This window comes from Oryctolagus cuniculus, chromosome 12, assembly GCF_964237555.1.
Source record: "Oryctolagus cuniculus chromosome 12, mOryCun1.1, whole genome shotgun sequence".
In the NCBI taxonomy this organism is placed as follows: Eukaryota; Metazoa; Chordata; class Mammalia; order Lagomorpha; family Leporidae; genus Oryctolagus; species Oryctolagus cuniculus.
In genome coordinates, this window is record NC_091443.1 from 12,442,627 (window position 1) to 12,468,645 (window position 26,019).

At 55.5% G+C, this 26,019-nt stretch overlaps 1 protein-coding gene and 1 pseudogene across 1 annotated transcript in view; one reads left to right on the forward strand and one right to left on the reverse strand.

Annotated features, from left to right (window-relative positions):
- Window positions 1-3,255: 3,255 nt before the first annotated feature.
- On the forward strand, window positions 3,256-3,344 carry LOC127484080 (U2 spliceosomal RNA; annotated as a pseudogene).
- A 4,847-nt stretch (window positions 3,345-8,191) lies between these two features.
- Window positions 8,192-26,019, reverse strand: part of OTUD7A (OTU deubiquitinase 7A) — a gene marked incomplete in the record, with an annotated part of 157,148 nt that continues 139,320 nt past the window's right edge. Inside the window, 5 exon segments of the mRNA XM_070053542.1 lie at window positions 8,192-13,903; window positions 15,594-15,678; window positions 15,782-15,896; window positions 23,488-23,637; window positions 24,531-24,658. Coding sequence (XP_069909643.1) covers window positions 12,431-13,903; window positions 15,594-15,678; window positions 15,782-15,896; window positions 23,488-23,637; window positions 24,531-24,658 — 1,951 coding nt within the window.

Genomic DNA, 26,019 nt, shown 5'->3' on the forward strand with positions numbered 1-26,019 from the left:
GTGGGCATCCCAAGTGACATTTTAACCACTAGGCCAACCCCCCCAAACACTTTTGATCGTCATACCTGGGGGTGATGGTGGGGTGCTACTGCGTCTATCCAGTAGAGTTCAGTATCTGAGTCAAGGTTCTCCAGGGAAACAGAATTGACAGGTTTTAGGGATCTATAGAACAAGATGGAGAGGGACTGGCTTAGGTGACTGTGGAGACTGAGGTGTCCCACCATGTGCTGTCTAGGAGCTGGGGACCAGGAAACCCGGTGGCGTTGCTCCAGTCCAAAGACGCAGGCCTGGGAGCCAGGAGAGCCAGCGGTGTAAGTCCCGGTCCAAGAACCAGGAGCGCTGATGCCTCCGAGAACCAGGAGGAGGGGTCAGGAGCAGACGACGTCCCAGCTGGCACAGGGAGCGTGCGCTCCGCCTCCTCTCGCTGCTTCTATGCAGGTCCTCAGTAGATGGCGGTGGGAGAACGGCTCTTTCTCAGTCTGCGGATTTCCTTTGGAAACACCCTCACAGACACACCTGAAAAGGAGGGTTTAACAGCCCAGCCAGCGTCTCTTAGCCCAGATAAATGACATTGCACCAGGGATTCTGCTAAACATCCTATAATGCACACGGGACAGTTCCCTGAAAGAAAGAACTAGCCGGCCTTAAATATCAGCAGTCACTGCTGAGAAACCGACTCACACACATTCATGTGCAGGTGGTCAGGAATTTGGAGAAGCAGGAGTCGGAGTCTGGTGACGGACGCACGTGTGGGGCTACGGGGATGGAATGGGGAAGGCACATGCGGATGGAGCTCTCAGAGCGTGAGGAGAGCAGGGGGCTATGTGGTTGCCTGCTTACGTTCACAAGACGACCTTGTGCCAAGGAGGCTTTTAAGGCTCAGTGGGTGGGCAAGATGGCAAGCTGTGTGATCCCAGTCAACCTGTCACCAGCCGTCCTGGTATTTGCTCCATGGGCCATGTACACAGGGAAAATGGCTGCAGGATGGAGGCCGTGGACGAGTGGAACCGCGTGGGTTTCCTCTCGCCAAGGCCGGCCGCCTGGGGGCCAGTGCTGCTGTATGTCAGTGACCGTTTGGTAGCCGAGGGATTACACTGGACCCCTGTTGTTACGGAGGAAACCCAATTTCCCCTCCCCGGAGTAGATGTACCCTAGTTTCTCACTTTTTTTTTTTTTTTGACAGGCAGTGTTAGACAGTGAGAGAGACAGAGAGAAAGGTCTTCCTTCCGTTGGTTCATCCCCCAAATGGCTGCCACAGCTGGCGCGCTGTGCCGATCCGAAGCCAGGAGCCAGGTGCTTCCTCCTGGTCTCCCATGCAGGTGCAGGGCCCAAGTACTTGGGCCATCCTCCACTGCCTTCCCAGCCCACAGCAGAGAGCTGGACTGGAAGAGGAGCGACCGGGACAGAATCCGGCGCCCCAACCAGGACTAGAACCTGGGGTGCCGGCGCTGCAGGCAGAGGATTAGCCTAGTGAGCCACAGTGCAGGCCTGGTTTCTCACTTTCTAATATGCCTGCCCCAAAGGATCACCATGGACTGAGAGAATACCTTGCCCACCATTCTGCCACTCTACACGGTGTTGCTTCTGATTAAGCATTTCAATTTGCAGCTACGGGTGTGCACAGTGGATTCACTGGGCACACATCCCATCAACCCAGAAGCAGCTGCCTGAGAGGCTGGGGACCTCCCTCCGAAGGTTCATCATGAGGCCAGCAGGAAGACAAGTGCCTGGAAGGTGGGAGCCTGATCTTCCAGGCCCAGCGCCCGCCGTCCGATGGTGTCAGTCCTGTGGCCAGGACCTGCGCTCTGGGAAAGAAGAGGCGGGCGTGTGAGTGCCTTTGTCACCCTTATGCCTCCTAACCAGGAACCTGTGCTTCCTCCTGGTTTAGGTCTCGGTTCCCAAGGAAGCAGGTGGCACAGTGATGTCACTCAACAGGAAGCCCAGCTTTTGGGCTTCTCAGGCTTCTGAATGGAGCTGTTGCTGGGCAGCGGGGGCTGGGGGGCGATGTTTGCAGCCCAGGGCGCCTTTAATCATGCCCATTCCCCAAAATAAAAATTAGCCGTGCCCTAGAGCTTCTAACAGAAGGACTTGTGATTCAGAGCTTTCTGGAATGAAAGTCTGGATTATCTGTCAGGTGAAGATCCCAACAAGCTGAGGCCGGCCTGGGTGCCAAGAATCATGGCCTGGGTAGAGAAGAAGGAAACTGTGCATGTCACTGAGTCGGCAGCCAACTCCAGTTCTCTGGGCTCTGTAGCGGGAGGCTTCTTTCTTATCTCCTTCCTTGCTCAGTGTGTGTGCATACACACAGGGACGCATGCATGCATGTGTGCATATATGTGCTGTGTGCTTTTCTATGCCCATTGTGTGTGGACAGATGGGAGACACGGAGGACTTGCTTTTTCTGCTTGCTTCCAGTTTCTGTTAGTGTTGTCCTAGCAACCAGTGCTTTAACACCAGTGGTTTGCTCCAATTTCCCGCACACCTCCCCTCCACCCCTCCATGGAACAACTTGCCAAATCACGCTCCATCCATCAGCCATGGCAGCAACCCCTCCCTAGAGCCCCCAGCCCAACACTGGGCACCTCCTCCTCGGGGCTCCTGAGGCACGAGCACCAGTGGGCAGAGTCCCCTTTTCATAGCCCTGAGCCCCAACTCTATGGAGCGCCCCCCTCCAACTTGCAGCTTTGGACGACTCAGCCGCTTGGCTCTGCCCCCAGTCCTATGATGGAGCTGCTTTCCACAGGCCCTCGCGTCCTGGGAGCTGTTTCTTTCTTCCCCTTCTTTTTTCAGTCTCAGACATCTGCTTGACCATTTCCCCACGTTAAATTCTCTGTTAAAATAGCAGGGGTGGGGCCAGCGCTGTGGCATAGCCGGTCAACGCCCTGGCCTGAAGCGTCAGCATCCCTTATGGGTGCCGGTTTGAGACCTGGCTGCTCCACTTCCCATCCAGCTCTCTGCTGTGGCCTGGGGAAGCAGTAGAAGATGGCCCAAGTCTTTGGGCCCCTGCATCCACATGGGAGACCTGGAAGAAGCTCCTGGCTCCTGGCTTTGGATCAGCGCAGCTCCAGCCATTGTGGCCAATTAGAGAGTGAACCATCAGATGGAAGCTCACTCTCTCTCTCCCCCACCCCCACACTCCTCTTTCTGTGTAACACTCTAACTTTCAAATAAATAAATAAATCTTTGAAAAAAATAACAGGGATGACTTCTGTTTTCCCAAATGACACAGACTGCTGGAACTGGCGAAGGAATTGAGTCTGCTCTCGGCCTTTTGGCTAAGATCAAGTGTAGTATCTGTTCTTATCAGAAAGTCTGCTCTGGGTCTCTGACTTCACAGAACCCAAGCCTGCAGCCCAGTGGGGTAACCCGCCCAACTCCAGCTCAATGCAGGGGTCAGACTTTTTCTCCCAGTACAGGCCTCCTACCATCGCCCACATAGTCTTCTTCTTTTTGAAAGATTTATTTACTTATTTATTTGAAAGGCAGAGTGACGGAAGGTGGGGGTGCAGGGAGAGAGAGTGATGGAGAGAGAGACAGAGTTCTTCCACCTGCGGGGTCACTGCCCAAATGGCAGCAACAGCCAGGGCTGCGCCAGGCTGAAGCCAGGAGCCTGGAGCTCCATCTGGGTCTCCCACATGGGTGGCAGGCGCCCGAGCACTTGGGTCATCACCTGCTGCCTTTTAAGGTGCATTAGCAGGGAGCTAGATTGGAAGAGGAGGAGCCTGGACTTGAACCAGTGCTCCGATAGGGATGCAGGCCTCCCACGTGGCAGCCTAAGCCGCTGCACCGCAACACGTGGCCCTGTGCAGACTTCGAGGCAAGCACCTCTCAAAGCTTCTAACACAGGAGCTTGCCTTTCTTGTGGGGCTCTCTGCCTGTCGTCAAAGAACTAAGAACAACCTCGCGTTTCTTAGTAGCGAGGAACATCAGAGCCAGACAAGGCTGTTTTATGGCATTCATGCGATCCCGGGCGGGATGGGGGGTGTCCAGCGGCCAGCGCCCTGGCGAGCATCCTTCCAACAGGGCTCATCTGCTCTCTCCCAGATGTGAGACGAAGACCCGATGTCCCATTGCCGTGGTCGGTGGGCCTGTTCCCTGGGATGGCAGAATTCTGCAGTGTCCCCGTCCGGGAGCACCAGCAAAGCTAAGCTGGAATCCTGGCTTCATGACTGACTCCTCTGCACCTTTGTTTTCTTGTCTTTCTCAAGATCTGTATCTTGGGGCCGGTGCTGTGGCGTAGTGGGTAAAGCCTCTGCCTGCAGGGCTGGCAACCCAGAGGGGCACCGGTTCGAGTCCTGGCTGCTCCACATCTGATCCAGCTTTCTGCTGTGGCCTGGGAAAGCAGTAGAAGATGGCCCAAGTCTTTAGGCCCATGCACCCGTGTGGGAGACCTGGAAGAAGCTCCTGGCTCCTGGCTTCAGATCAGCCCAGCTCTGGCCATTGCGACCATTTGGGGAGTGAACCAGTGGATGGAAGACCTCTCCCTCTCTCTGCCTCTCTGTAATTCTGCCTTTCAAATAAATAAATCTTAAACAAACAAACAAAGATCTGCATCTCTTCTACTTCCAACCCACAGGGTTGTCACATGTGTTGAATTCCACAGTCCACAGAATGTGCACGGTGTCCATTTGGTGAGTGAGGCACTGTCTTCACCACCTTTGTCACTGTCCCCGGTGTCACTGCATAGTGCACAGCACACAGCAGGCACTCAGCCCCTGGCTGTGATGGGCCCTGGGTGCATTGCACCTGCCTGAGACAGGCTTGGGGTCCTGCAGTTCACCCCAGCCTTTCGGGGGGTGGGGCTCATCCTTTCTCTTATGGGGGGACACTGTCTCCCCTTATAAATAAAAATTCACCATAAAGCACCCCCTGCATGTTTCCAGCTGTCATCCTCTTGCCTATGGTAGCCATCTGTAGTGAAACTGCATTAAGGAAAACTTTACTCAGCTTTCATGTAGATAGGAAGTGGCATGGCCATTCTAAAAAGGAGAGGAATGATTGTTCCTCTCATGTGAATAACTGGGTTTTTCTTTTCTTTTCTTTTTTATTTTGAAAGGTAGAGTTATGGCGAGGCAGAGAGAGAGGTCTTCCATCTGGTGGTTCATTCCCCAAATGGCCACAATGGCTGGAGCTGTGCCAATCTGGAGCCAGGAGCTTCTTCTGGGTTTCCCACGTAGATGCAGGGGTCCAAGGACCCGGGCCATCTCCTACTGCTTTCCCAGGCCATAGCAGAGAGCTGGATCAGAAGTGTAGCAGTCAGGACTTGAACTGTTGCCCATATGGGATGCCAGCACTGCAGGCAATGGCCTTACCTGCTATGCCACAGTGCCAGCTCCAAACAACTGGGTTTCCATCTCATCTGAGTGGTGGAGTGGATGGATGGGTGAGAGAGCCTTCTTCCTCCTGGGCCATACAGCTTTTCTTTGAGGTATTTGACCCAGCACATGGAAATGAGTGGGCAAATAACTGGACCAACCAATGCTTTACAAACAGGTTGATTTTATTGAGTAGGCATCACAGCTTCTCTGTGTCAAGTAATGGAGAAGCTGCGTCACACGGATTACAGAGCTATTTTTACTTGAAATCATCTTCCATAAAAGAAAGAAATTAAATACAGTTCTTCTAGAAAAAGGGCCGCAGTCGTTAACTGGAAGTGTTCCAAAATGACAGCAAGATCTACTACATATTGCAAAAGTCGGTTTAGTACTTTAATACTTGACAGAGTCCCAACCCTCCCCCCCCCACCCCAGGACAGCTCCCACAGTGCGTTTCTGCTTTGAGGATGGACCACACTGCAAAGAGCATCTGACTGAATCAGAATTAACACTCGCAAGTAGAAAAGGGTTCTGGACACCTTGGTCAAAGTAGTGTGATGGATGACCCATTTTGCCTCTGTGGTTTTGTTTTGTTTTTGTCTACAGTCATCAAATAAATGGGAGGAACCAAGCAACAAAGGTTCATTCCCAAATCAGTGAAATTAACAAGAACAAAACACAGGGAAAGGAGAGAGGAGCGGGACAGTCACCGACTTTCTCAAAGGGCGGAGCGCAGGTTCTCGGGGAGGAGCAAGTGCCGGTGTCCTCCGCTATGGTGAACTCCTACAAGCCTCAGTGAACAGAGCCAATTTCATCAAAGGTGGAGGTGAATGGCTCCCAGGCTCCACAGGTGAGGCAGTGAGCGGTTTCTGGGAGCTCCGTCCCCGTGTGGACCCCGAAGCCCCCTCTCTCCTACCAGCTCCTTTCTGTGTACGACAAACAGCCCAGCATGTCCCTGCCAGGAGCCCAGGGAAGACCAGCGTGGCTCTGGCAGCGTGGGGCTTGCCTCTGTGTGCACGTGCCGAGCCCCCTGCAGGTGCGCACAGTTATCTCACTAGCTTTGATCTTGCTCGAGGGAGACAAGCTGCCCCCCTCCCACCTGCAAACCCTAATTCCTCATTGATTTGGTGGTTCAGTGTCTGCAAGCAGAAAGCTGTGCCAACAGGCAGACAGTGCTCCCTGGGCACCTGCCACGGGGAGGGGAAGGGTTTGCGTGAGCCCGGGCTCTGTCCGGGCAGCAACACAAGGGACAGCATTTATGTGGCAAGGCAAATGCAGGGACGCTCGCTTGTTGGCCCTCTCCCTGCCCGCTGAGCATCTACAAAGGGGGTGGTCCTTATGACCACGAGAGACCCTAACACACGGTATCCAGAGAGATGGCAAGAACATAGGAGAGGATTAAACAGAGGACAGAGCTTTTGAATTAGGGCACAGTAGGACAAAGATCTGATAGGAAGCTCGTAACAGTATTTTGCCAACAACTTCTAAGAGGAAAATATGTTTGGCCAAAGGACTTAGAAGTAAACGCCAAGGTTAGGCAGTTGTGAAAACCCCTGGCGGGAGGAGGCAGCTCAGCGGCAGGGCTGGGCAGCCCCGGCTGTGGGTGATGTCACTGTGTGTGCAGTGCCAGAGGCTGCCATGCAGGGACCTCAGCCCAGGGAGGTGCGTGTTGCTTGGCTCCATGGGGTCGAGGCTCTGGCCCTCCGTGCACACCGTGGACACCCAGGGACCTGGGCTCGCCCGGCTCTGTCACTGTTGCCACCCACCTGCCCTGGTTAGTCTGGGTGACCTGCCCCTCTCCCCCTGTGGCCTTGCTCTTGGGGGCTGGAAGTGGGTCCTTCTACAGGGCAGGTGGCCTCCTTCCTGTGGGCTGAGCCATCCGCTGCCAGCTGGTTTGAACTGGGAGGGATGGGAAGACACCCAAGGATGGGTTACGAGGGCTTCTGTAGAACAGTCCAGGTCTACACTGACTGGCGGAGGGGCGTGAGGGAGCCCACGGCAGTGCACCTGACTGGGAGCTACCCCGGAGGAAACCATTTCCACCTCCGCTGCAACAGCTGAGCCTCCCCCAGCCCAGGGCTCCCTAGTGGGAAGACGGTCAGGGACACCTGCTGCCCCCAGGTGGACGTGCCCACAGCCGGCTGTCACGAGCTCCTGGGCTGGGGCAGAAGCCGAGTCACCGTTCAGCTGAAGTTCTCCATGGTCTGGACAGGCGGAGAATCGGGGTTTGAGGAAAGATGTCAAGTTAGCCACTTTCTTCAATGAATACTTATCTAGTGCCCAATACGTGACAGGCATTGCTGTAGGCACCAGGGTGCTTCAGGAACAAGACCTGCCCCCACGGAGCTTACAGCCTGTGAGGGCTTGAGGGGCATAAAATGAATACACAGACAATTACAGTCGCAGTGCTCAGATGGGGCAGGTGCGCAAGCTGCACCGGGAAGAGGGAGGGAGGACGTGCAGGGAGGTCCTTGCTCGGTGAAGGGTGGCGCTGGAGCAAAGATTGGCAGGTGGCGGAGAGGGAGCTGTGTGACTCGCTGGAGGAAAATGTTCCAGATAGAAGGAACAGCAAAGGCCCTGAGGCAAGGGGCTGCCTGGTGGCTGCAGATGGTGTGCGTGTGTCCTGGTCGGAGAAGTCCTGGGCTGGGGGCGGTCTTTGTGAGCACGTGGCTTTTGTGATGGGAGACCCTCTCTTCAGCAGACCTGCTCGCAAACAGCTGCTCTCCTTCTTAGTCCTTGCTGCTTGGGTCTCCGGCAGGTTCTGCCCATACATGTCTTATTCTTAAAACCAACAGATACTCCACCGTATGTTAAAGTATATAATTTATATGTCTCTATGTCTATATATTTATCTCTTTGAGATACTTTTGTGGAGGAATAAAAAAGTATAAGCAATGTGCATCATTTTGTGTGTATATATATATATTTAGGGCTGGTGGGCATCCTCTTTTTTTCAAGAATAATATAAATGCAAACATCAACAAATCCTTTTGGAAAACGAAGAGAAAGGGTTCTCTTCCTAGCGTGTCTGGAGAGAATGGCCTAGGTGCTGTCCCTGTGATGCGATGTTTTCATCTCAGCCTGGTCAAGCGAGGGTCTCCATGGTGCACGGATGGCCCTCAGGGGTCTCTCCCCTGCTGCTGCTCTCCTCTGCCTGGGGGTGGGGTTGAGAGGAGGACATGGTCTTCTGGGAAAGCAGTGACCTGTATGACTAACACATCACCTGCACACTGCTCGGGCCCTCGGAAAGCCTGCATTGCAGTGTGGTCAGCGCTGGAAGTGCTCGTGGCAGTGGGGCCTCCTGGGGTGAGCAGGGCACTCTCAGCATTTCAGGTGCCTGCTGGCCTCTCTGGGACAGACCGGCCTGGCCCCGGCCACCCATCAAGCACACAGCACTGCAGACACTCGCGGTGGGCCAGCAGCGGCAGTGCCGTGCAATGAGAGGAGAGAGCTAAGGCCACTGCGGCCTTGTTGCAATGGGCCAGTTCCATTAGAAGTGAAAGGGGAGGCAGCACCCAGAGGTCTCCAGAGAGCTACCACTGGGCTGCAGGTTCCTGGCACCAGGGGCTCCAGCCACCTATGGGGTCTTCACCTGGTGTTCCTGCCCTGGGGAACTGGACTCGCAGCCCTGCAGGGCTGAGGGGGGAGCTGATGAGGTCAGACAAGGCAAGATGTGCCAAACCATGGAGACATATTTTTTTTTACTTGTTGGAAGTGTTAGGGAAATAACACAGGAGGAATGCGATTTGTAAAGTCCACATGGAGATGACGAAAGTTAAGGATCAGGTCAGAAAGGGGGCCCCAGCCGGCAGTGGGCACCGGCAGCTTTACCCCAGGTCACCTGGCAAATGAAAGGACTCACACAGAATGCAACTTACACACACAAAGGTTTGGCAAAGTCTTTTTTTTTTTTTTTCTTGCACAAATTCCCTCCACTGATAGGTACAGCCCTTTTTCTTAAATAGTGTGAAATATATTTTGCTAGGTCAAGTTTGTTTTTGCAAAATAAGCTGTGGACACAAAGGCAGGGAAGGCAATTGTAGCCACGGCCCTTCCCCAGGGACGAGGTGGGGGCCCTGCATGAGGGGTGCACCTGGGGGTGAGGTGGAGAGTCCATGTATCTTTAGCCACCAAACTCCTGACAGTAAGCTACTGGAGTTGAGAAACCATTTGGAAAACATTCAATTTGTAAAGGAATAGATTCAGACGCCACCGGGTAGAACTAGGGAAGTTCACAGTAATCTTGTGAAGGTCAAGGGTTCACTAGAGAGGAAAGGTGCAGAACCAACACCCATGAACCAGAGAAAGAAAATCAGTTTCAATTGAAAAGGAAAAGACAGTTACACAGTCCCACCTCCAGGGGGCGTTAGCACAGACCACAGAAAGCACTGAAACCCCAGGAGCCCCCAGCAGGGCCCCTGCCCACCTCCTCACCCTTCCAAGGACAACCCTGCTACAACAAGGGTGCAGAATATTGCTCTGCGGCATGTTCTGAAATCATATAAAAATAATTTCTTTGTACAGATTAAGTTTGGCTTGTAAAATTTCAACGTAATGCAGCACAAAATCTACAAACAGAATACACGAAAACACCTTTCCTTAACAGTATATTATTATTATTTTAAAAAAGCATTTACCTAGTGGATGCATGTGCAGGAAATGTGAAGCAAACTTCTGAAACAACCTCCACAGGGGTTTAGAAGTATCTGGATCCTTCTGGAAACTTGTTGTCACTTAGAGACAGGGCTGCTTCCCACACGGGGAAGCTGGGCCAGATCGGATAGGCGGGGTCTGCCAGGGCGGCCACAGTCATGGACCCAGTTTCTAGCAGTCCTGTCTCATGAGGTCATGGGGTCATGGGGCCTCTGACCAGAGCTTCCTGAACGACATGGCCGTGCTGTCCGTCACAGGCCCAGCACACACAGGGCTGGTGCTTGCACCCCGGCACTGTGAATACTGTTTGGAGGAAGGCCAGGTGCACTTCCCTCACCAAAGGAAATGGCTGCTCTCAGTGACATGGAGGCAGAGTTACGTGCCAGCTGCCAGGTGCCCCGGCGTGGCTGGCCTGCCTGGTGACCGGCCAGGGACTGATCTCGGGCTCCTGTTCATGGTACAGATGGTGGTGGGCGGAGCTGACTTAGAGATGCCAGGAGCCAGAATAGGTCATGAGTTAAAAAAAATACTCACACAAAAGATTACTCTGCATGTGGAAGGTTTCCCTTTATGACAACAGACCACATTTATTCTCAGTTCCCATATATTTATTTTTTGAACCTGGCAGAGAGCATGAGAAAAAACAAAAGATTTGCTTAGCTGGTTTTGGAAATTTCTTGTTGGCTGTTTTAACACTATAATAAAAAAAAATAAAAAAAACCCTTACTTTATGTTTCCTGCCTGCCTGTGTGCTGAGCTTGGTGTCTGGATGCACATTTACGGAGCGGGCTTCCTGCGGCCTCACAGCGCTGGCAGCGAAGCAGCTGCCGGGAGACCCGAAGAATCAGAGCAGAGGGCTGCCACAGGCCCTCAACGGGAGCATTTACAACCACAGCCAGACCAGGTATGTGGGTGTTGGGAACGATCACACCTTGAAAGTATCATTCAGCATGAAAAGTAAAACTTGGGGGAAAAAATAACTTCTTAAAGCGTTTGTTTCATAAATAATTTCGATTCGAGGAACCACATGTGCAAAACTTGAATAAATTATCCAAAAGTCCACATGCCGTGGAATAATGAAAAACAAAAAGAATGACAGGAGATACTCAGTTGTTTTATTGTAACTCTTCAAACAGGTAAAAAAAACCTAAAGGCCCCTCCCCATTTCCTCTTCCCCGCGTTCTTCGCGTGGGCTGTGGGCCGCTGTGCGCGGCTCCCGCGGAGAGGGGCGCACTCCGCCGCGCCGGGCGCCTTCCCCGTCTTCCCCGGGACGCGCAGAGGCGGCGCTAAGGCTCTCGCAGGTTTGAAAGGATGCTTCTGTCGGTGAGGATTTGTACCCTTCTTACCCAGCTTCCCTTGGTGAGGCGGGTTGCGGTCCTCGGTGTCCTTGGCCGGGACCGGCGTTCTCCAGAGGTAATCTTGGAAGCAAGAGGCTGCATATTGCTGCTCGGAACAGGGTAGCTAAGGACACATTTTTGTTATTTATTTATTTCCTCAAGAAATGTTAGGAGGCACCAAAAAAAGAGACCGTTCAGGGATTTGGCTGCTCGTTCCATGTGTTCCGAAGCCAGGGGCAGGGCCCCATCACCTGGAGCCCCGCTACCTGGCTGAACCCAGACAGGTGCAGGTGGGTGTGTGTGTGTGGGGGGGCTCCTTCCCGGCTTCCCTCCGCCCCTTCCCTTTGGAAAGAGGGGCAGCCTCGTGGGGGCTCCGCAAGGGGCCCCAAGGGGTCACCGCCCGACTCCTCCCTGGCCGTGGTGGCGACTGTCGGCTGCAGGAGGCTCTGGTGCCCAGATCTGTGCGGGGGCTGCCCCGCCACAGGCAACCCCGAGTCGTGAGTTCGGACCCTGTGTGTGGGAGGCTCGCGTCCCCGGAGCTGCCCGTCCCTGCGCCCCGCGAGGTAGTTCGTCCGGGGCCGCTCCCCGCGGCTGGCCCGGCGCGCGGGGCCGCTGTCTTCCCGAAGCGCCGCGGGAGGCCGGTGGTGGGGGGCCCGCACCCCAGCCCCAGGCCGCGCGCTTGCTCTTAAACCCTGGGCGCCGCCAACCGCACACGAGTGACCGCTCCTTGGAAGAGGTCAGTCGCCGGGTCAGGGTTAAAAAAAAAAAAAAAGAACCAGAAAAAAAAAAAAAAGCATGTAAAACACTCCCTTCTAAAAACAAAGGGCTGCGAATTTCTTTATTTCTCTTTTCGAGGAACAAAAATACTCTGGCAATGGCTATTGAGTTTCCACGGTTACGAGGCAGAGGCTACGCCAGCACACCCACTTCCGACAGTATGACTTGTTTCCTATCCGTCTACTACCTGAGTGGCGTCAGTGTAGGTTCAGGCACCATGAGAACGTTTGACCAAACACGTACACAGCACTGACGGAGGCGGCGCCGGCCTCCGGGCGGACCAGGGCGCGTAGGAGAGAGAGCCACCGGCGGGGCGCAGAGGGACCCGCGCGCGGGCGCGCCGCGCGCTCAGGGCCGGGCCGCGCGCGCCTCGCGCCGCCGCCGCAGCTCCTCGCGGTAGCAGTAGGAGCAGTAGTGCTCGGTCTCGGCGCGCCCGTAGAAGGCGCAGTTCTCGCGCTGACAGCGCCGCTGCGCCGGCCCGGGACCCCCGCCGCCGCCCTCACCGTTCGAGCGCGCGGCCGGCGCGTCGGCGTCGGCGAACTCCAGGCCGTCGCGCGCCGCGCCGAAGCCGTTGGTGTAGGTCTGCGACTTGGGCTCGGCCGCGCTCGCGGGCCCCGCGGCGCCCGGGAGGGTCGCGGGCCCGGTGCGCGCCAGCGACTCCACCGTGTTGACCGTGCGCAGCGCGGCGGCGCGGGCCGGGCTGTAGGTCTGCGACGACAGCGAGCGGTTCTGCTGCGGGTACGTGGCGCAAGGCCGCAGCGGGCCCACGGCCGGCGTGCACGCCTCGTCCCGGGCGCCCGCCGCCTGCACGTGGATGACGCTCTGGCGCGCCGGCGCTGGCGGGCTGCGGCCCGGGGCGGGTCCGCTGGCGCCCGCGCGTCGCGCGCCGCCGGGGCCCGGGGAGGCCGCGCCGCCCGCTGCCGCCCTCGCCGCCCTGGAGCCCGCCGCAGGCCCGGGGCTCGGGCGCTCCTTGAGCTTGAGCACCAGCTGCGTGGGCTGCCCGGCCGGCGGGCCCGGCGAGGCGCGCTCGGGGCCCGGCGCACCCTCGGCGTCCGGCCTGCGCGGTGGCCGCTTGGCTGTGGAGCAGGAGGACGACGAGGCGGCGGCGGCGGCGGCTGCCGCGGCCGCGGCGGCGGCGGTGGCGGCGTCGCGGCGCCGCTGCTCCTGCTCGGCGCTGAAGCGCTCCTGCGCGCTGGTCAGGTAGTAGCCGATCATTTCCTCGTGGAACTGGTGCCGGTGGCTGGTGAGCAGCAGGCCGGCGAAGATGAACTTGCGCTCGCCCTGCATGGCGGCGCGCAGGATGTTGAGGCTCAACTTCACGTCCGTGCTGTACTTCCAGGCGTCGCCGCGCGGCCCGCCGCCCTTCTCGGCCGGCGACGCGCCCGCGGGCCTGTCGGTGGGCGACGGCGTGGTCTTCTCGGACGGCGACGTGCTGGCCGACGCGCCCGACTCCTCCTTGCTGCCCTTGCGCGCCTTGGCCTTCTTCTCCTTGGCGCGCTCGGGCGCGTCGCCGTGCTTGCCGTTGGCCGAGCCGGCGCGGCCCATCTTGCCGTGCACCAGGCCGCCCAGGCCGCCCATGTTCTTCTTGAGTTTGCTGCCCAGCGTCTTGCTGAAGCTGCCCAGCTTGTTGGCCACGGAGTCCGCGCGCGTCTTGTCCTTGTCCTTGCGCTGCTTCTCCTTGTCCTTGTCCTTACCGTTCTTGCCGTTATTGCTGTTGGAGCTGCTGCACACCGAGTCGCGGTCCGAGTCCAGCGAGTCGGCCAGGGACTGCACATCCTCGCCCGCCGAGGCCGTCGGGGACTCTGGCTGCGCCAGGGGCGCCTGCGGGCAGAGAAGGCGAGTTAGGGTTAGGACGGCTGGCCTGCCCTGTGCTATGTGAGGCTGACGCGAGGCCCCTGGTATACGGGGTGCTTATGGGGAGTGGGGGGGCTGCCCTGCAGGTGTAATGGACAGACAGGTTTGCCGGCGTTTGCAGAAGGCTCTGGGAACCGCCCCACCTGCGCGTGCCATCTGGCCATGTGGCCGGGGCTCACTGCCTCTCCTGGAACGCTGAGTCGGGACTGCGGGTAGGGTAAGATAAGGCCCCTGGCTTTGAGCCTCACAACCTGGCACACTGGAGAATTCCCGCGCCTGGCCACAATGCCTGCTTGACCACACGGAAGCCTCCCCCTCCCCTTGCTGGCCTCTGTTTATAAAGTTCAAGGCCTCCAGGTGGGGATGGCGTCTCACCTGCACAAAAGGTTTCTCCTACAAAGATGGTCTCCCTCCCGCCGGGCAGGAGGATATAGAACTCTGGCCCTCAGAACCCCATTTCTTGGATCACACACCACTGGGATTCAGCCATGGCAAGTTGTTTTAGGGGTTCCTTTCTGAGTGTGGCCATGTGAGGTGGCAGTTGGAGAAGGACTCTGGGGTAGGTCTGGGTAGAAAAGATGCTGCCATTGTCAGACTTGGCCTCCTGTGGGGGTGGACACTGGGGGTGAGACCCCCTGACCCTGCTCAGGCAGCCAGGAGGGCATGGCCGGAGGGAAGGGGCCGGGGGCCAGACCAGGATCTGAGGGTTTGTGGAGGGTGCAGGTAGCACCTACTGCTGCTCCGTGGAGAGACCATCCCAGGGGAGCAGAGGATTTGAACTAGCATCACTGGGTGATGGGTGCCGTGGCAAAGGGTCCTGTCTGAGCTGGCTCTCTAGGGCTGCTGAAGAGGAGCCTGGGAGAAGGCTCATTGCCTCCCACCCTCAAGCAGGTGCAAGAGAGGGTTGACTCTTGGAGCTGAGTCACCCAGAAGGCAGGGTGCGTGGGACCGCCTAGGCCTCATCACCATCTGTGGGCGGTGATCCCATCTGTGGGTGGGTGACTGGCTCGTGCCCTCTGTTAAATGGGGCGGCGGCGGCAGCCTGCGGCAGCCCTGTGAACAGTGCAGGTAGAGCGGAAGTGGAGCCTGCTCTGAGCACCACCCAGCAGCACCCAGGTGCTGGCTCCGTGCCAGGTACTTGCAAGGCCTCCTTAGGAGCCCCAGTTCACGCCCAAGTACACTGGTGTCTGGGCAGGGCCAGTTATTTGCAAGCTGTTTTTACAAATCCCTTGCCCTGGGAGTGGACCACTGAGATTACACAAACATCGGTCAGCCTCTTGGAGCCCTGGCAGCCCCTTCTGCCGTCCCCCAACCCAGCCAGCTCTGCCTCCCAGCGCGCTGCTCGGCTTTTCCAAGGACCCACACACAGCTGGTAATTAATCTGCTCTGCGGCTGCACGTTGTGTTCTGATCCCAGCAGAGATAGCTTTGTGTTGTGACTTGCCTACGGTTTGTTTTCTGAGTGGGCGTGTTTATGCCTCTCCTGCAGAAAATAAGGGGACACGTGCACACGTGTGCGCGCACACACACACACACACACACACCCCTCCCTGAGATGCATGCTCTGCCCGCATGCATTCGCGCTCCAGGCTGGGCACGGGGGTGGGGACTGCCGGGCTGCAGGCGCCCCTGGAGGCGAGCGGCCTGGCAGGGCTCACCCGGGTCTCAGAGGGGATCCGGATCCACGTCACATTCATGTAGCTGTGCAGGAGGCTCAGCTTGGCTTCTAGAGACAGGATGAGGCTGGTGAGAGAACACATACCCAGTGAGCGGGCTGCCCATGCGCTTGCCGTCTGTCCCCGGGGGAGCCCAGCCCATGGGGTGAGGAGGGGGGGCGGGGTCTTACTGGGCCAGCCGGGCGTTGTCCTTGTCGTCTTTCCCCCACTCCCAGTCCTTCCCCGGGTCCACTGCGAAGTGCAGCGGCAGCAGCTTGTGCTCGGAATCCGTCAGGGGGATCACGGCTGCAACAGAGGAGATGGGGTGCCAGGCAGCTCCTAGGCCCAGGCCCGGGAGCCCTGGCACTCCCCAGGGAGGACCAGGGGGTCTCCGTGCTGAGTCAACCCCATGGACGCCTACAGGCGCATCGGTGCCACAGGAAGAGTAGAAGCAGCAGCGGCCCCCCCAGAAGCTCTGCGGTTTTTTGCAGGTGTTGAGGGGCGGCTGGAGGCAGCCCATGGCAGGTCCCCACTGGGCACTGGGATGGGAAGACGCTATTGCTGCTCCTGGGGTTGCTGAGGAAGGACCCTGTAGGCTGAGACATGTGGGGCGTGGCCTCCTTGCAGATGGCCTGGGGCTGGGCCCATCTGCTGACCTCTACTGGTTCATGACTTGGGGACACATGTCTGTGTCAGTGCCTGGGACCCATGGAGCAGCCCAGCCTCTTCCCGGGGTGGGGAGGGGAGCTCATCTGGGCTGGGTCCACTTAAGCAGGTGGGAAAGCCCCGGTGTCAGGGAGAGGTGAGCCCGGGGAGGAGGAGAGGCGAAGGGCAGGTAGGAGGTCTTCCTGGAGGTGCAGGGGAGTATGGAGAGGGGGCTAGGGCTCCACCTGGGCGCAGCCACCTCCTGCAGGGGTGTTCTCCAGGATGAGCGGCGGGAAGGGGCGGGAGACGGCACCCCGTGGACCCTGTGAGTGCACCACAGCCTTCTCCAGCCGCTCCGCACCGCATGGAGGCCTGAACGCCAGGGGCGCTGACCAGACCCGACCCGGCGCTGCCCTCGAGTACTGCCAGAGAGAAAACGCGAGCCTAGTGGCCCCCCGCTTCGCGGCTCAGCCAGGGCGAGCAGGCGCTCCCACTGGGGGCGAGCTCCGCCCACCGCAGTCACAGGGCTCGCTCAGAGGCAGGGCCTCGGCCACGTCCTGGCCAACAGCGAGGAGAAGCCCGGCTCCCCACCCCCCAGCACCGACCTCTGGCCTTGTGAAAGTAGCGGAGGTCCAGGTGCCCACGCACAGACGAGCCAAACTAGGACGTCCAGGACAAGGACCCCCCCCCCCCCCAATCCCCGCCACGGTTCTTAAAAATCAGGCAAACTTGGAAAAGACTGTCCTAGAACAATCTTTTAGCGGTTGCTGCAGGTGCCCTGGGGCTCTGTGGTTCGGGCTGTCCAGGCCGGGCCCAGGGTAGAGCTGCTACGTGCGGGAGGGGGCAGGCGCCCCCGGGCAGAGGCGATGCTGGGGGATGCGGTTAGCAGCAGGGCGCCCTCTGCCCCCTCCTTCGCCTTGGAGGGCGGTGGCGCTCCCTGGGAGAAGAGCCGCCTGCCAATCAGCACCCCGTTCCAGATGATTTGCGTGGGAACTCAGCTTGTGTGTGAAGCGCTGCGATTTGGGCTTATTTGTTTCGGAGAAACCACTGAAACCTGCACAGCTTCACACCCACCCCAGTCACTCTCCTCTTTCTCCCACAGGGCTCCTGGGAATTCTGGTCCCCACCTGCTGGGCTGGAACTGCTGCCTTCTGCCCCCTGCTGGTGGGTGGTTGGAAAACACCTGGTAGTACCCGAGCCGCGCGCCTGAAATGACCCAGCGGGTAAAGGCAGGTGCCGGCGCTCTGGGGACCCGCCTCCACAGAGGGCTGGGGCCGCAGGGCCCGGAGTGTCCTCGGAGGCCTCGGTCTCTTTCAACGTACACATTGACCTTTCTGTTGGAAACTCTTTCTGCAGAGGCGTAGCCACGCGGCGGGCTGCCCCCTGGTGGCGGATGTCCGCAATAGCAGGTGCATTTCAAAATCAGCTTGGAGAGGGTTTTAAAATTTGTTTTGTTTTTGACAGGACTCTCTTCCGTCTCTTAGCCTGGAAACACGGAGACATCCCCTCAGACCAGGCTGGACATTTTAGATACTTGTTTTCCAAAAAAGAATGGAGACATCTGATTTCTGTTTGGGAGAGTATTGTGTATTCCAACAACAGCAAGTCAGAGGAAGCACAAACACACAGCCTGTCTCTAGGCACAGACAGCTGAAGTCGCAGGGGGACCAGCTAAGCCCCAGATCTAAGGAAGAACCGGTGCCCCGGAGAGGTGGCTGTGAGCTCAGGCGGGGACTCAGCTGGACCCCAGTAGGAAGAATTCAACTAAAGTTGTTAAATTGCTAGGAGTGTACTGGTGAAATAACACGGAACCCTGAGGGGTGAGGATACAAAGCAAACTTGTGTGCACCTGCAGGCTCCTCACCACAGGACCCATTCTCGCGCTCACAAAAGACTGGCAAGAATTCCGAGAAGGCTCCTCCACAGATTTTTCTGTCCTATCTCTGCTGGGGGTGGGGGTGGGGGCCAGGGCAATGTCTGTCATTCTAATGAGTGTCTGTCTCAGGCAGGCGCGGAGTCCTGGACTGTGGGAGGAAGGGGAGCTCCCCTAGCTGTCCTGATTCAAACCTGGACACGAAGACTCGCGGAAGGAAAGGCGATTCACTCAGCCTTTCTCGTCCTGCTGAAGACGTTCGGCTTCCAACAAGACAAAACAGTGAGGCTTACGAAGACACGGAAAGGCCAGCACATGTACGAGAGACCATATGACACAGGTGTTGAGGCCGTCGGATGGGGAATCTAGCACACCTGACTGGCGTGTTACCGAGGCTGACAGGGAAGGTGATGCCTCACAGGATCTGATGTTTGATTTCAGCAGAGAGAACAGATCTGTAAGGGAATCGAGGGGAAAGCTAGGAATGAACAAACTGATATGGACGAAGGATGACTGTGAGTGGCTGATCAGTTGGCTTTACACAGCTGAGAAGAGAGACTGCGAACATCAGCTATGCCAGTAGAAATTACCCAAACTGGAAGGAAAAAGGTGGGGGACGGAGGTGAGAAATCCAACAGAACACCCAAGAGCCTCGGGATAACATTGAGGTCGGTGTAAACACAGTCCCAGAAGGAGAGAGAGAGAACAGGACAGACGGCATTTTTCAAAAATCAGCATCAAATATTACCATAAATCCAAGAGAACACCAAACAGCAAAATTCCTGTGCACGGCTTCTTAAAACATTTGAAAATCAAAGACAAAGGAGAAATCTTCAAGGCAGCCATAGAAAACAGGCACCTTATATATAGACAAAGACAGAACTACAGCAGACTTTTCATGATCAAGTAGGTTGGAAGATAACGGAGTAATTTATTTAAAGTGCTGAAAGAAAACACCTGCTAACAGAGTTCTGTACACAGCTAAGCTATCACTGAAACGGAAGGGTAAATAAGACTTTCTCAAATAGAAACAAGCAAATCCACTGTCTGAACAGCTACCTGCACCACAGGAAATGTTCAAGGAAATTCATCAGGAAGAAGATATTTACTACAAGAAGAAACTTGGATTTATACAACTAAGAGTGATGGAAATGGAACAAACATGAAAAGAAAATGCAATGCAGTTTTTCTTTTAAAAATTGCTCTGGGAAATCCCATTCTACAGTGAGGATGGTAGCAGTGTGTCAAGTCTTTATGGCAGATGTAGAAGTTTTTTTTTTTTTTTTTTTTTTTTTTTTTTTTTTTTTTTTTGACAGGCAGAGTGGACAGTGAGAGAGAGAGACAGAGAAAGGTCTTCCTTTTGCCGTTGGTTCACCCTCCAATGGCCGCCGCGGCCGGCGCATTGTGCTGATCCAAAGCCAGGAGCCAGGTGCTTCTCCTGGTCTCCCATGTGGGTGCAGGGCCCAAGCACTTGGGCCACCCTCCACTGCACTCCTGGGCCACAGCAGAGAGCTGGCCTGGAAGAGGAACAACCGGGACAGAATCCGGCGCCCCGACCGGGACTAGAACCGGGTGTGCCGGCGCCGCAAGGCGGAGGATTAGCCTATTGAGCCACAGCGCTGGCTCAGATGTAGAAGTAAAATGATAATGGTAGCACAAATGGTGCAAGGAGGGGACTGGGAACACACAGGTAATATTCTCACACAACACACGGAATAGAGTAATATTACTTGAAAATAGAATTTTGTCATTAAAGATGTTTACTGGGAAACCACCAACAATTAGAATGGAAATTCAATAATAAGTCAACAATGGAGATAATAAAACCATTAAAAAGCTCCATTAAGCCAAAATAAGATAATGAAAGGGAAACAAAAGGAAGAACGAACAGATGGAACACACAGAAAAGAGCTAGGAAGATGGTAGATTATTTAATCCAACCTTACCACTAATGCTATTAAATGTAAATGGCCAATATGCCAACTGGAAGAAGACAGTCAGTTTGCATAGAAAGTATACACGTTGTACAAGAACCCCATTACAAATATGAAGACACAGGGGCCGGCACTGTGGCCTAGTGGGTAAAGCTGCCGCCTGTAGCACCGGCATCCCATATAGGGGCCGGTTTGAGTCCTGGCTGCTCCACTTCCAATTCAGCTCTCTGCTGTGGCCTGGGAAAGCAGTAGAAGATGGCCCAAGTCCTTGGGCCCCTGCACCTGCATGGGAGACCCAGAAGAAGCTCCTGGCTTCGGATCAGCACAGCTCTGGCCGTTACGACCATCTGGAGAGTAAACCAGCAGATGGAAGACCTCTCTGTCTCTCTGTCTCTCTGCCTCTCTCTCTCTCTCTCTCTCTAACTCTGCCTTTCAAACAAAATAAATCTTTAAAAAAAAAACAAGCAAATATAAAGACACACATGGGTTAAAAGATATTCACTAATAATAAAAAAGAAAACTCTGGGGTATCCATGCTAATCTCAGATAAAGCAGACTCCAGCCGAGGACTGTCACCAAACAGAAGAGGAACGTGACGCTATGATAATGGGTTGTTCTCTAAGAGGACATAGTGATATGTGTGGGCGTGCTCCAACAGCATGCTTCAAAGTGCACATGGAGCAAATACAGTAGGCTCCCTTTATCCACAGGGATGCATCCCCAGACTCCCAGTGGATGCCTGAAACAGCGGCTGGTGCTGCCATCTATATAGGCAAGTGTATCACAGCCGGAGACTTCACCCTTCTCTCAGCATCGCGAGAGCAAGTAGAGGGGAGAAAGTAAGCACACAGAAGCATCAGTCTGATGTAAAGAGCTGAACTACAATATCAGAGAACTTGGACTCGTTGACATTTGGCGAACTCAGCAAGAGCAGAATTCACATTTTTCCCCCAATTTCCATGGACCGTTCACCAAGATAGAACGTAGTGTTCACTAATCTTAGCACATTTAGAATAGAAGTCATAAAACGTTTGTTCTCAAACCATCACTGAATGAAACTGTAAATCAGTAGCAGGGGCTGGTGTTGTGGCCTAGTGAGCTAAGCCGCTGCCCGTGACGCCAGCATCCCATACTGGGGCGCCAGTTCAAATCCTGGCTGCTCCGCTTTGATCCAGCTCTGTGCTAACAAGCCTGGGAGGGCAGGGGAAGGTGGCCCAAGTACTTGGGCCCCTGCCACCCACGTGGGAGCATTTCCAGATATTTGGAACTTATAAATAACAAGCTTCTAATTAATCCACGGGGTCAGAGGAATCCTCAGAGGAAATTGTAAAACATTTGAGCAGAATGGAAATGAAAATATAACACATCAAAACTGTGTGGTGCAGCTTCAGCAGTGCAAAGGGGGAAATGCACAGTACTGAAATGCATAATTAGATCAGATGTAATAAGCTAAATTTCTGCCTTAAATTTAGAAAAAGAATAAGCTCAAGAAAAAGAACAGCAAAGCAAACACAAAGCAAGGAGGAAAAGAGGAGCAATAAAGAGGAGAAATCAATGAAACTGAAAGTAAATAATAGACAAAAATCTATGAAACCAAAACTTGGTTCTTAGGAAGGCCAATTAAGAGAGTGGCTTATCCAAACCACTGCCCGTGTCTTTATTTTAAGTAGTCAGGAACACTCGTAAATTAGGCTTTCTAACCATTTTAGGCCTTTAATATTACTGCTACTCGATGTATGTTTATCACATTCTAAGAGCAATTAAAAATTAAAGTTTCTATCGTGAGGTGATTAAAGAACTGGCAATTGTAAGAAACAGTACAGAGGGGTGCTGTGACTGTGTCACCCCGTTCTCTCCAATGGCGGCACCTGTTTAACTGCAGAACAGTATCACAACCGTGGCAGTAACCTCGAGATAGTCCACCGCTCCTATCCAGACTACACCAGTGTTACAGACATCCTATCCAGACTACACCAGTGTTACAGGCATTCATCTTGTGTGTGTGTGTGAGAGAGAGAGAGAGAGAGAGCGAGAGAGCGCAAGCGCGCATTTAGGCCTCATTGTATTGCATTCATACAGGGACACAGCTGGGCCAGTTTGGTGTCTGATAAAGAAGTGATTCTGTGGGATGGGAGAGGGAGCGGGGGATGGGAGGGTTGCAGGTGGGAGGGAGGTTATGGGGGGAAAAAGCCACTGTAACCCAAAAGCTATACTTTGGAAATTTATATTTATTAAATAAAAGTTAAAAAAAGCGATTCTGCATAAAAATCACTATTTTGGATATTCTGAGAGGTATTCAGAAAGTTTATGGAAAATACATATTATGAAAACCATATTAATTTAAACATTTTTGGTACAAAATAAACTGATCTTTTAATTGAATTTTCCATGAACTTGTGCATGAGCTTTTTGCAGTACCTACATATATTACCAAAATTATAGTATAAAAGTAATGTAAGTGGAATATTTAATACTATTCATAATATGTTTAGGTAAATTTCTGCTTAAAAATGGATTGGCTTGGTTTATTGTAAATGAACGTGGTACGAAAAAACATGGTTTGTGAAATGTATGGGGAGTGAAATACAGTCATCGATTTGGCCTGTGGAAGATGAAAAGGGAGCTTAGCAGCCGAGGTACCTGTGAGTTAAGCATGGAAAACAGACTCCTAACTGTGCGGCCTGCTGGGCAGAACTGCTCTGTTCGGCCGCACACCTGGCCTGTTTGTAAGCAGCAACAGACAAGGTTACAAGGTGTGAAGATCCTTGGGGCGCACGGGTGCCACCTGCCCTGAGTCGTCCTGCCAGAAGCCAGCAGGCTGGGGACGCCAGCCCTGAGTTGGGGGCACACACTGACACTGACACGCACAGTGGGCGCGTCTGAGCTGCCTCTGTCAGAGGCTTGAGGTCCGGTTGTCCCTGGAGGCCTGGCCTGTGAAGGGAGGGCGGTGGCAGGCACTTTTCTGTAAAGCACTGGCTGGTACCCACTTGGGGTGCTGCAGGTCAAACAGTCTCAGTGGCTGCTCCTCAACCCTCCACCGGAGCGCAAGAGCCCGGGAGGCAAAGTGTCCGTGTTCCACGTTGATCTACAAACGTGGGCGGTGGCTCCCGGGAGGCCAGTGCCCACTCTAGAAAGACCCCCCCATCTTTTTTTTTTTTTATCAAATTTACACGGCGGCCTAATAAGACCCATGTTAACTATGGATACACACGGGAGGCTGCAACGGTGAAGGCTGTTCAAAGGCAGTGGGGTTATTCATTTCCTGAGTCTTTCACATTGGTTTTGCCAATGCAAACATTTATACATGCCTTTGGTGGCCTTAAGCAAAAAGCATCATTGCTGGGTGTGCCCACTGGGGGGTGTCCACATTCAGCTTCCAGCTTCTGCCCTGCCACCCCGCCGCGTCCCCTCCCAGGGTGCCCCGCGGAGCCAGAGCAGGGCTTACCTTGTTCTCTTTGTTGGTCTCTCTGCTCCATGGACACCAGGGCAGAGAAATGAGCTTGATCGTAGGCCAGAACCAGAGGCGAGCAGTGGCATCTGTTGGGAGGGACCTCCAAGGGCAGGTAAATCCCCCCGAAGGGGATGGGCGCGAATGCTGTCAACACAGACAAGGGGGGGCTGTGAGGAGCGGGGCTCTGCGGCGACAAGGTGGCAGCAGAGGGAAGGGAGCCGTGACAGCGCGAGGAGCCGGGCTCTGGCTGGCAGGGCTTGTGGAGGGCTGGTGACTCTTGCCAGGGTGCACCTTTACATTTAAGTGGGGCTGAAGGGACACGTCACTGGGGACTCTGTGTCTGTCGATCTGTCTCTCCTAGCAAGGCGAGAACTTCTGTGGACAGGGCCATCTTACAAAAGGGCTGAAAGGGGAAATGTGGCACCAAGAGAGAACTGGCTCAGGCTGGTGACAGACGTGAAAACAAACAGGGCGGGGCTGAGAGCCAGGAGGAATGCCCGGTGAGGAGCAGGTGCAATGGGGCCGGGGGTGTCCCTCATTGCCTTCCTGGGCACATCATCCCTGGCTCTTTCCAGCCAGCGTGCGCTCTGGAAGGCTGTGGGGATGGCTGAAGCCGGGGCATCTGCAAACACGCGCAGTGCTGGGCTCTTGCCCTGTCAGCTCCGACCCGACCACAGCCCTGCCCAGTGACTCCATGCTGGCTCCCCGCCTTTCCTCTTTCACACATGTGCCTGCAAAAAGGTGCACTCTGTTGCACTCAGCCCACCACGGGGGCCAGGAGCCCCTCTGGGCTCAGCCCTGGCTGGCTCAAGGCCAGATTTCCCATGGCCACTTGCTACTGCCATGCAGGCCAAGAGGAATCGCTGCCTCCACCAGGAAGGAAAAGGAAACCGTCACCTAGAGGAACTGAGCAGAGAACGCATCCTGTGCGCGTGGGGTGGCGCTAGCTGGCCCTCATGTGTGCTGTCTGCTCCCAAGCTGGGAGGCTGTGCTTTGGGGGGGGTCACAAGGGAAATGCCTGTCTTCAAGGAACTTACCTTCCCCCCCTGAGTCTCTCAACATCGTATCCGCCACCACGACGATCGGTCTTCTTAGTATGTGCGCGAGGACGAAAACATGGAACTCCTCCAGGCTCTCGTACACGGGGTCTTCAGAGTTATCCACGCTAGGGAACGAAACAGGGGGCGCTGTCACGGCACCGAATTAGGAAGGGGGTGGGGAAAGCAGAGACCACCCTGCTGAAACCCCCCCGCCCCCGCCACGTCTGAGGTCGGAGTGCATGGAGCCCAGCAGCCTCATCCTGCCGGGCCGCCCCTCCCCCACGCCATGCACCCCTGGAGTCCCTGCTCCCACTCCCCAGCAGGACACGTGTCGTCGGGGAGAAGTGGCAGGGCTGTGGGCACCCAGGGGCTGCTTCTCTCAACAAGGATGCAGGAGGGTCTGCAGGGAGGGAGGCTTCTTCTGTTCATTTCTACCCACCGCGACGCAGGTGAAGTCTGTCCCTGAGGGACCTGGATGCTCAGGCCTGCCTGATGGGCTGGGTGGGGGGGGCTCCACTGGGACAGCGACCTGGGCCCGCCTCTCAGGGAAGCGGCAGAGGGCAGGGTTTCTATCTCCGGGTGGGAGGGGAGGGCCTCTGAGTGTGGTCCCGCTACTCATTCCATGCCCAGCCTGGGCCCCTACAGGCTTGATGGCCCTCAACAGGGCCCCCCTGGGAGGAGGGGAGGTCCGGAGCTCATAGCGGGATGAGGCCTCAGCTGCACTCACAGCGCCAGCTGAGGGGGCAGTGCCCAGCCATGGCCCCCGAGGTGGCCCTTGGGGATGCCTGGCGTTCACTGAGAGATCTGTGAGGACTGCAGCGGGTGGGGCCGGAGCCAGCAAACACAGCCTCTGCACCATGGATTCAACCGTGGATGGGAAATACTGCGCAGCAGAAATTCCAGAAAATTCCAAAAAGCAAAACTTGAATGTGCCCCACACTGAGGACTGCGCTGAACCCACTGGAGTGAAGTGATGTGCGGCTGGGCTCTGTGTTAGGAATCACAGGTACTCTAGAGGTGATTTCAGCTCCACAGGATGGTGTGCAAATGCCATGCCGTTTCATATGAGGGACTTGGCTTGGGTTTTGGTATCCCCAGAGGTCCTGGGACCAGTCCCCTGGGGGGCATTTAGGGACCTATATACACATGTGTGTGTGTGTCCAAGTCAAACACGCTGCTCCTGTGTACACCTTTTCAAACATTCCAGGTGGTTACCCTGCTCAGTCACAGCCCAGAGCCAAGATGCTGGTGTTTGGGGGCGGGGCCAGATGCTTCCAGAAGTTGCTTGTTCATCCCTGTCACACAGTGCGCACTCACTGACTGCCAGGCAAGTGGATGGCTGAACACGGTGACAAGCAGCACACAGGGGAGAGAACGTGGAGTTACAACCTGCACACTCAGGGAGAAAAACGCCCTGCTGGGGAAGCCAGGGTGCTGTTCCTTCCCTGGGCTGGGGACCGGGGGGTCAGCACTGCAGAGACTGCTG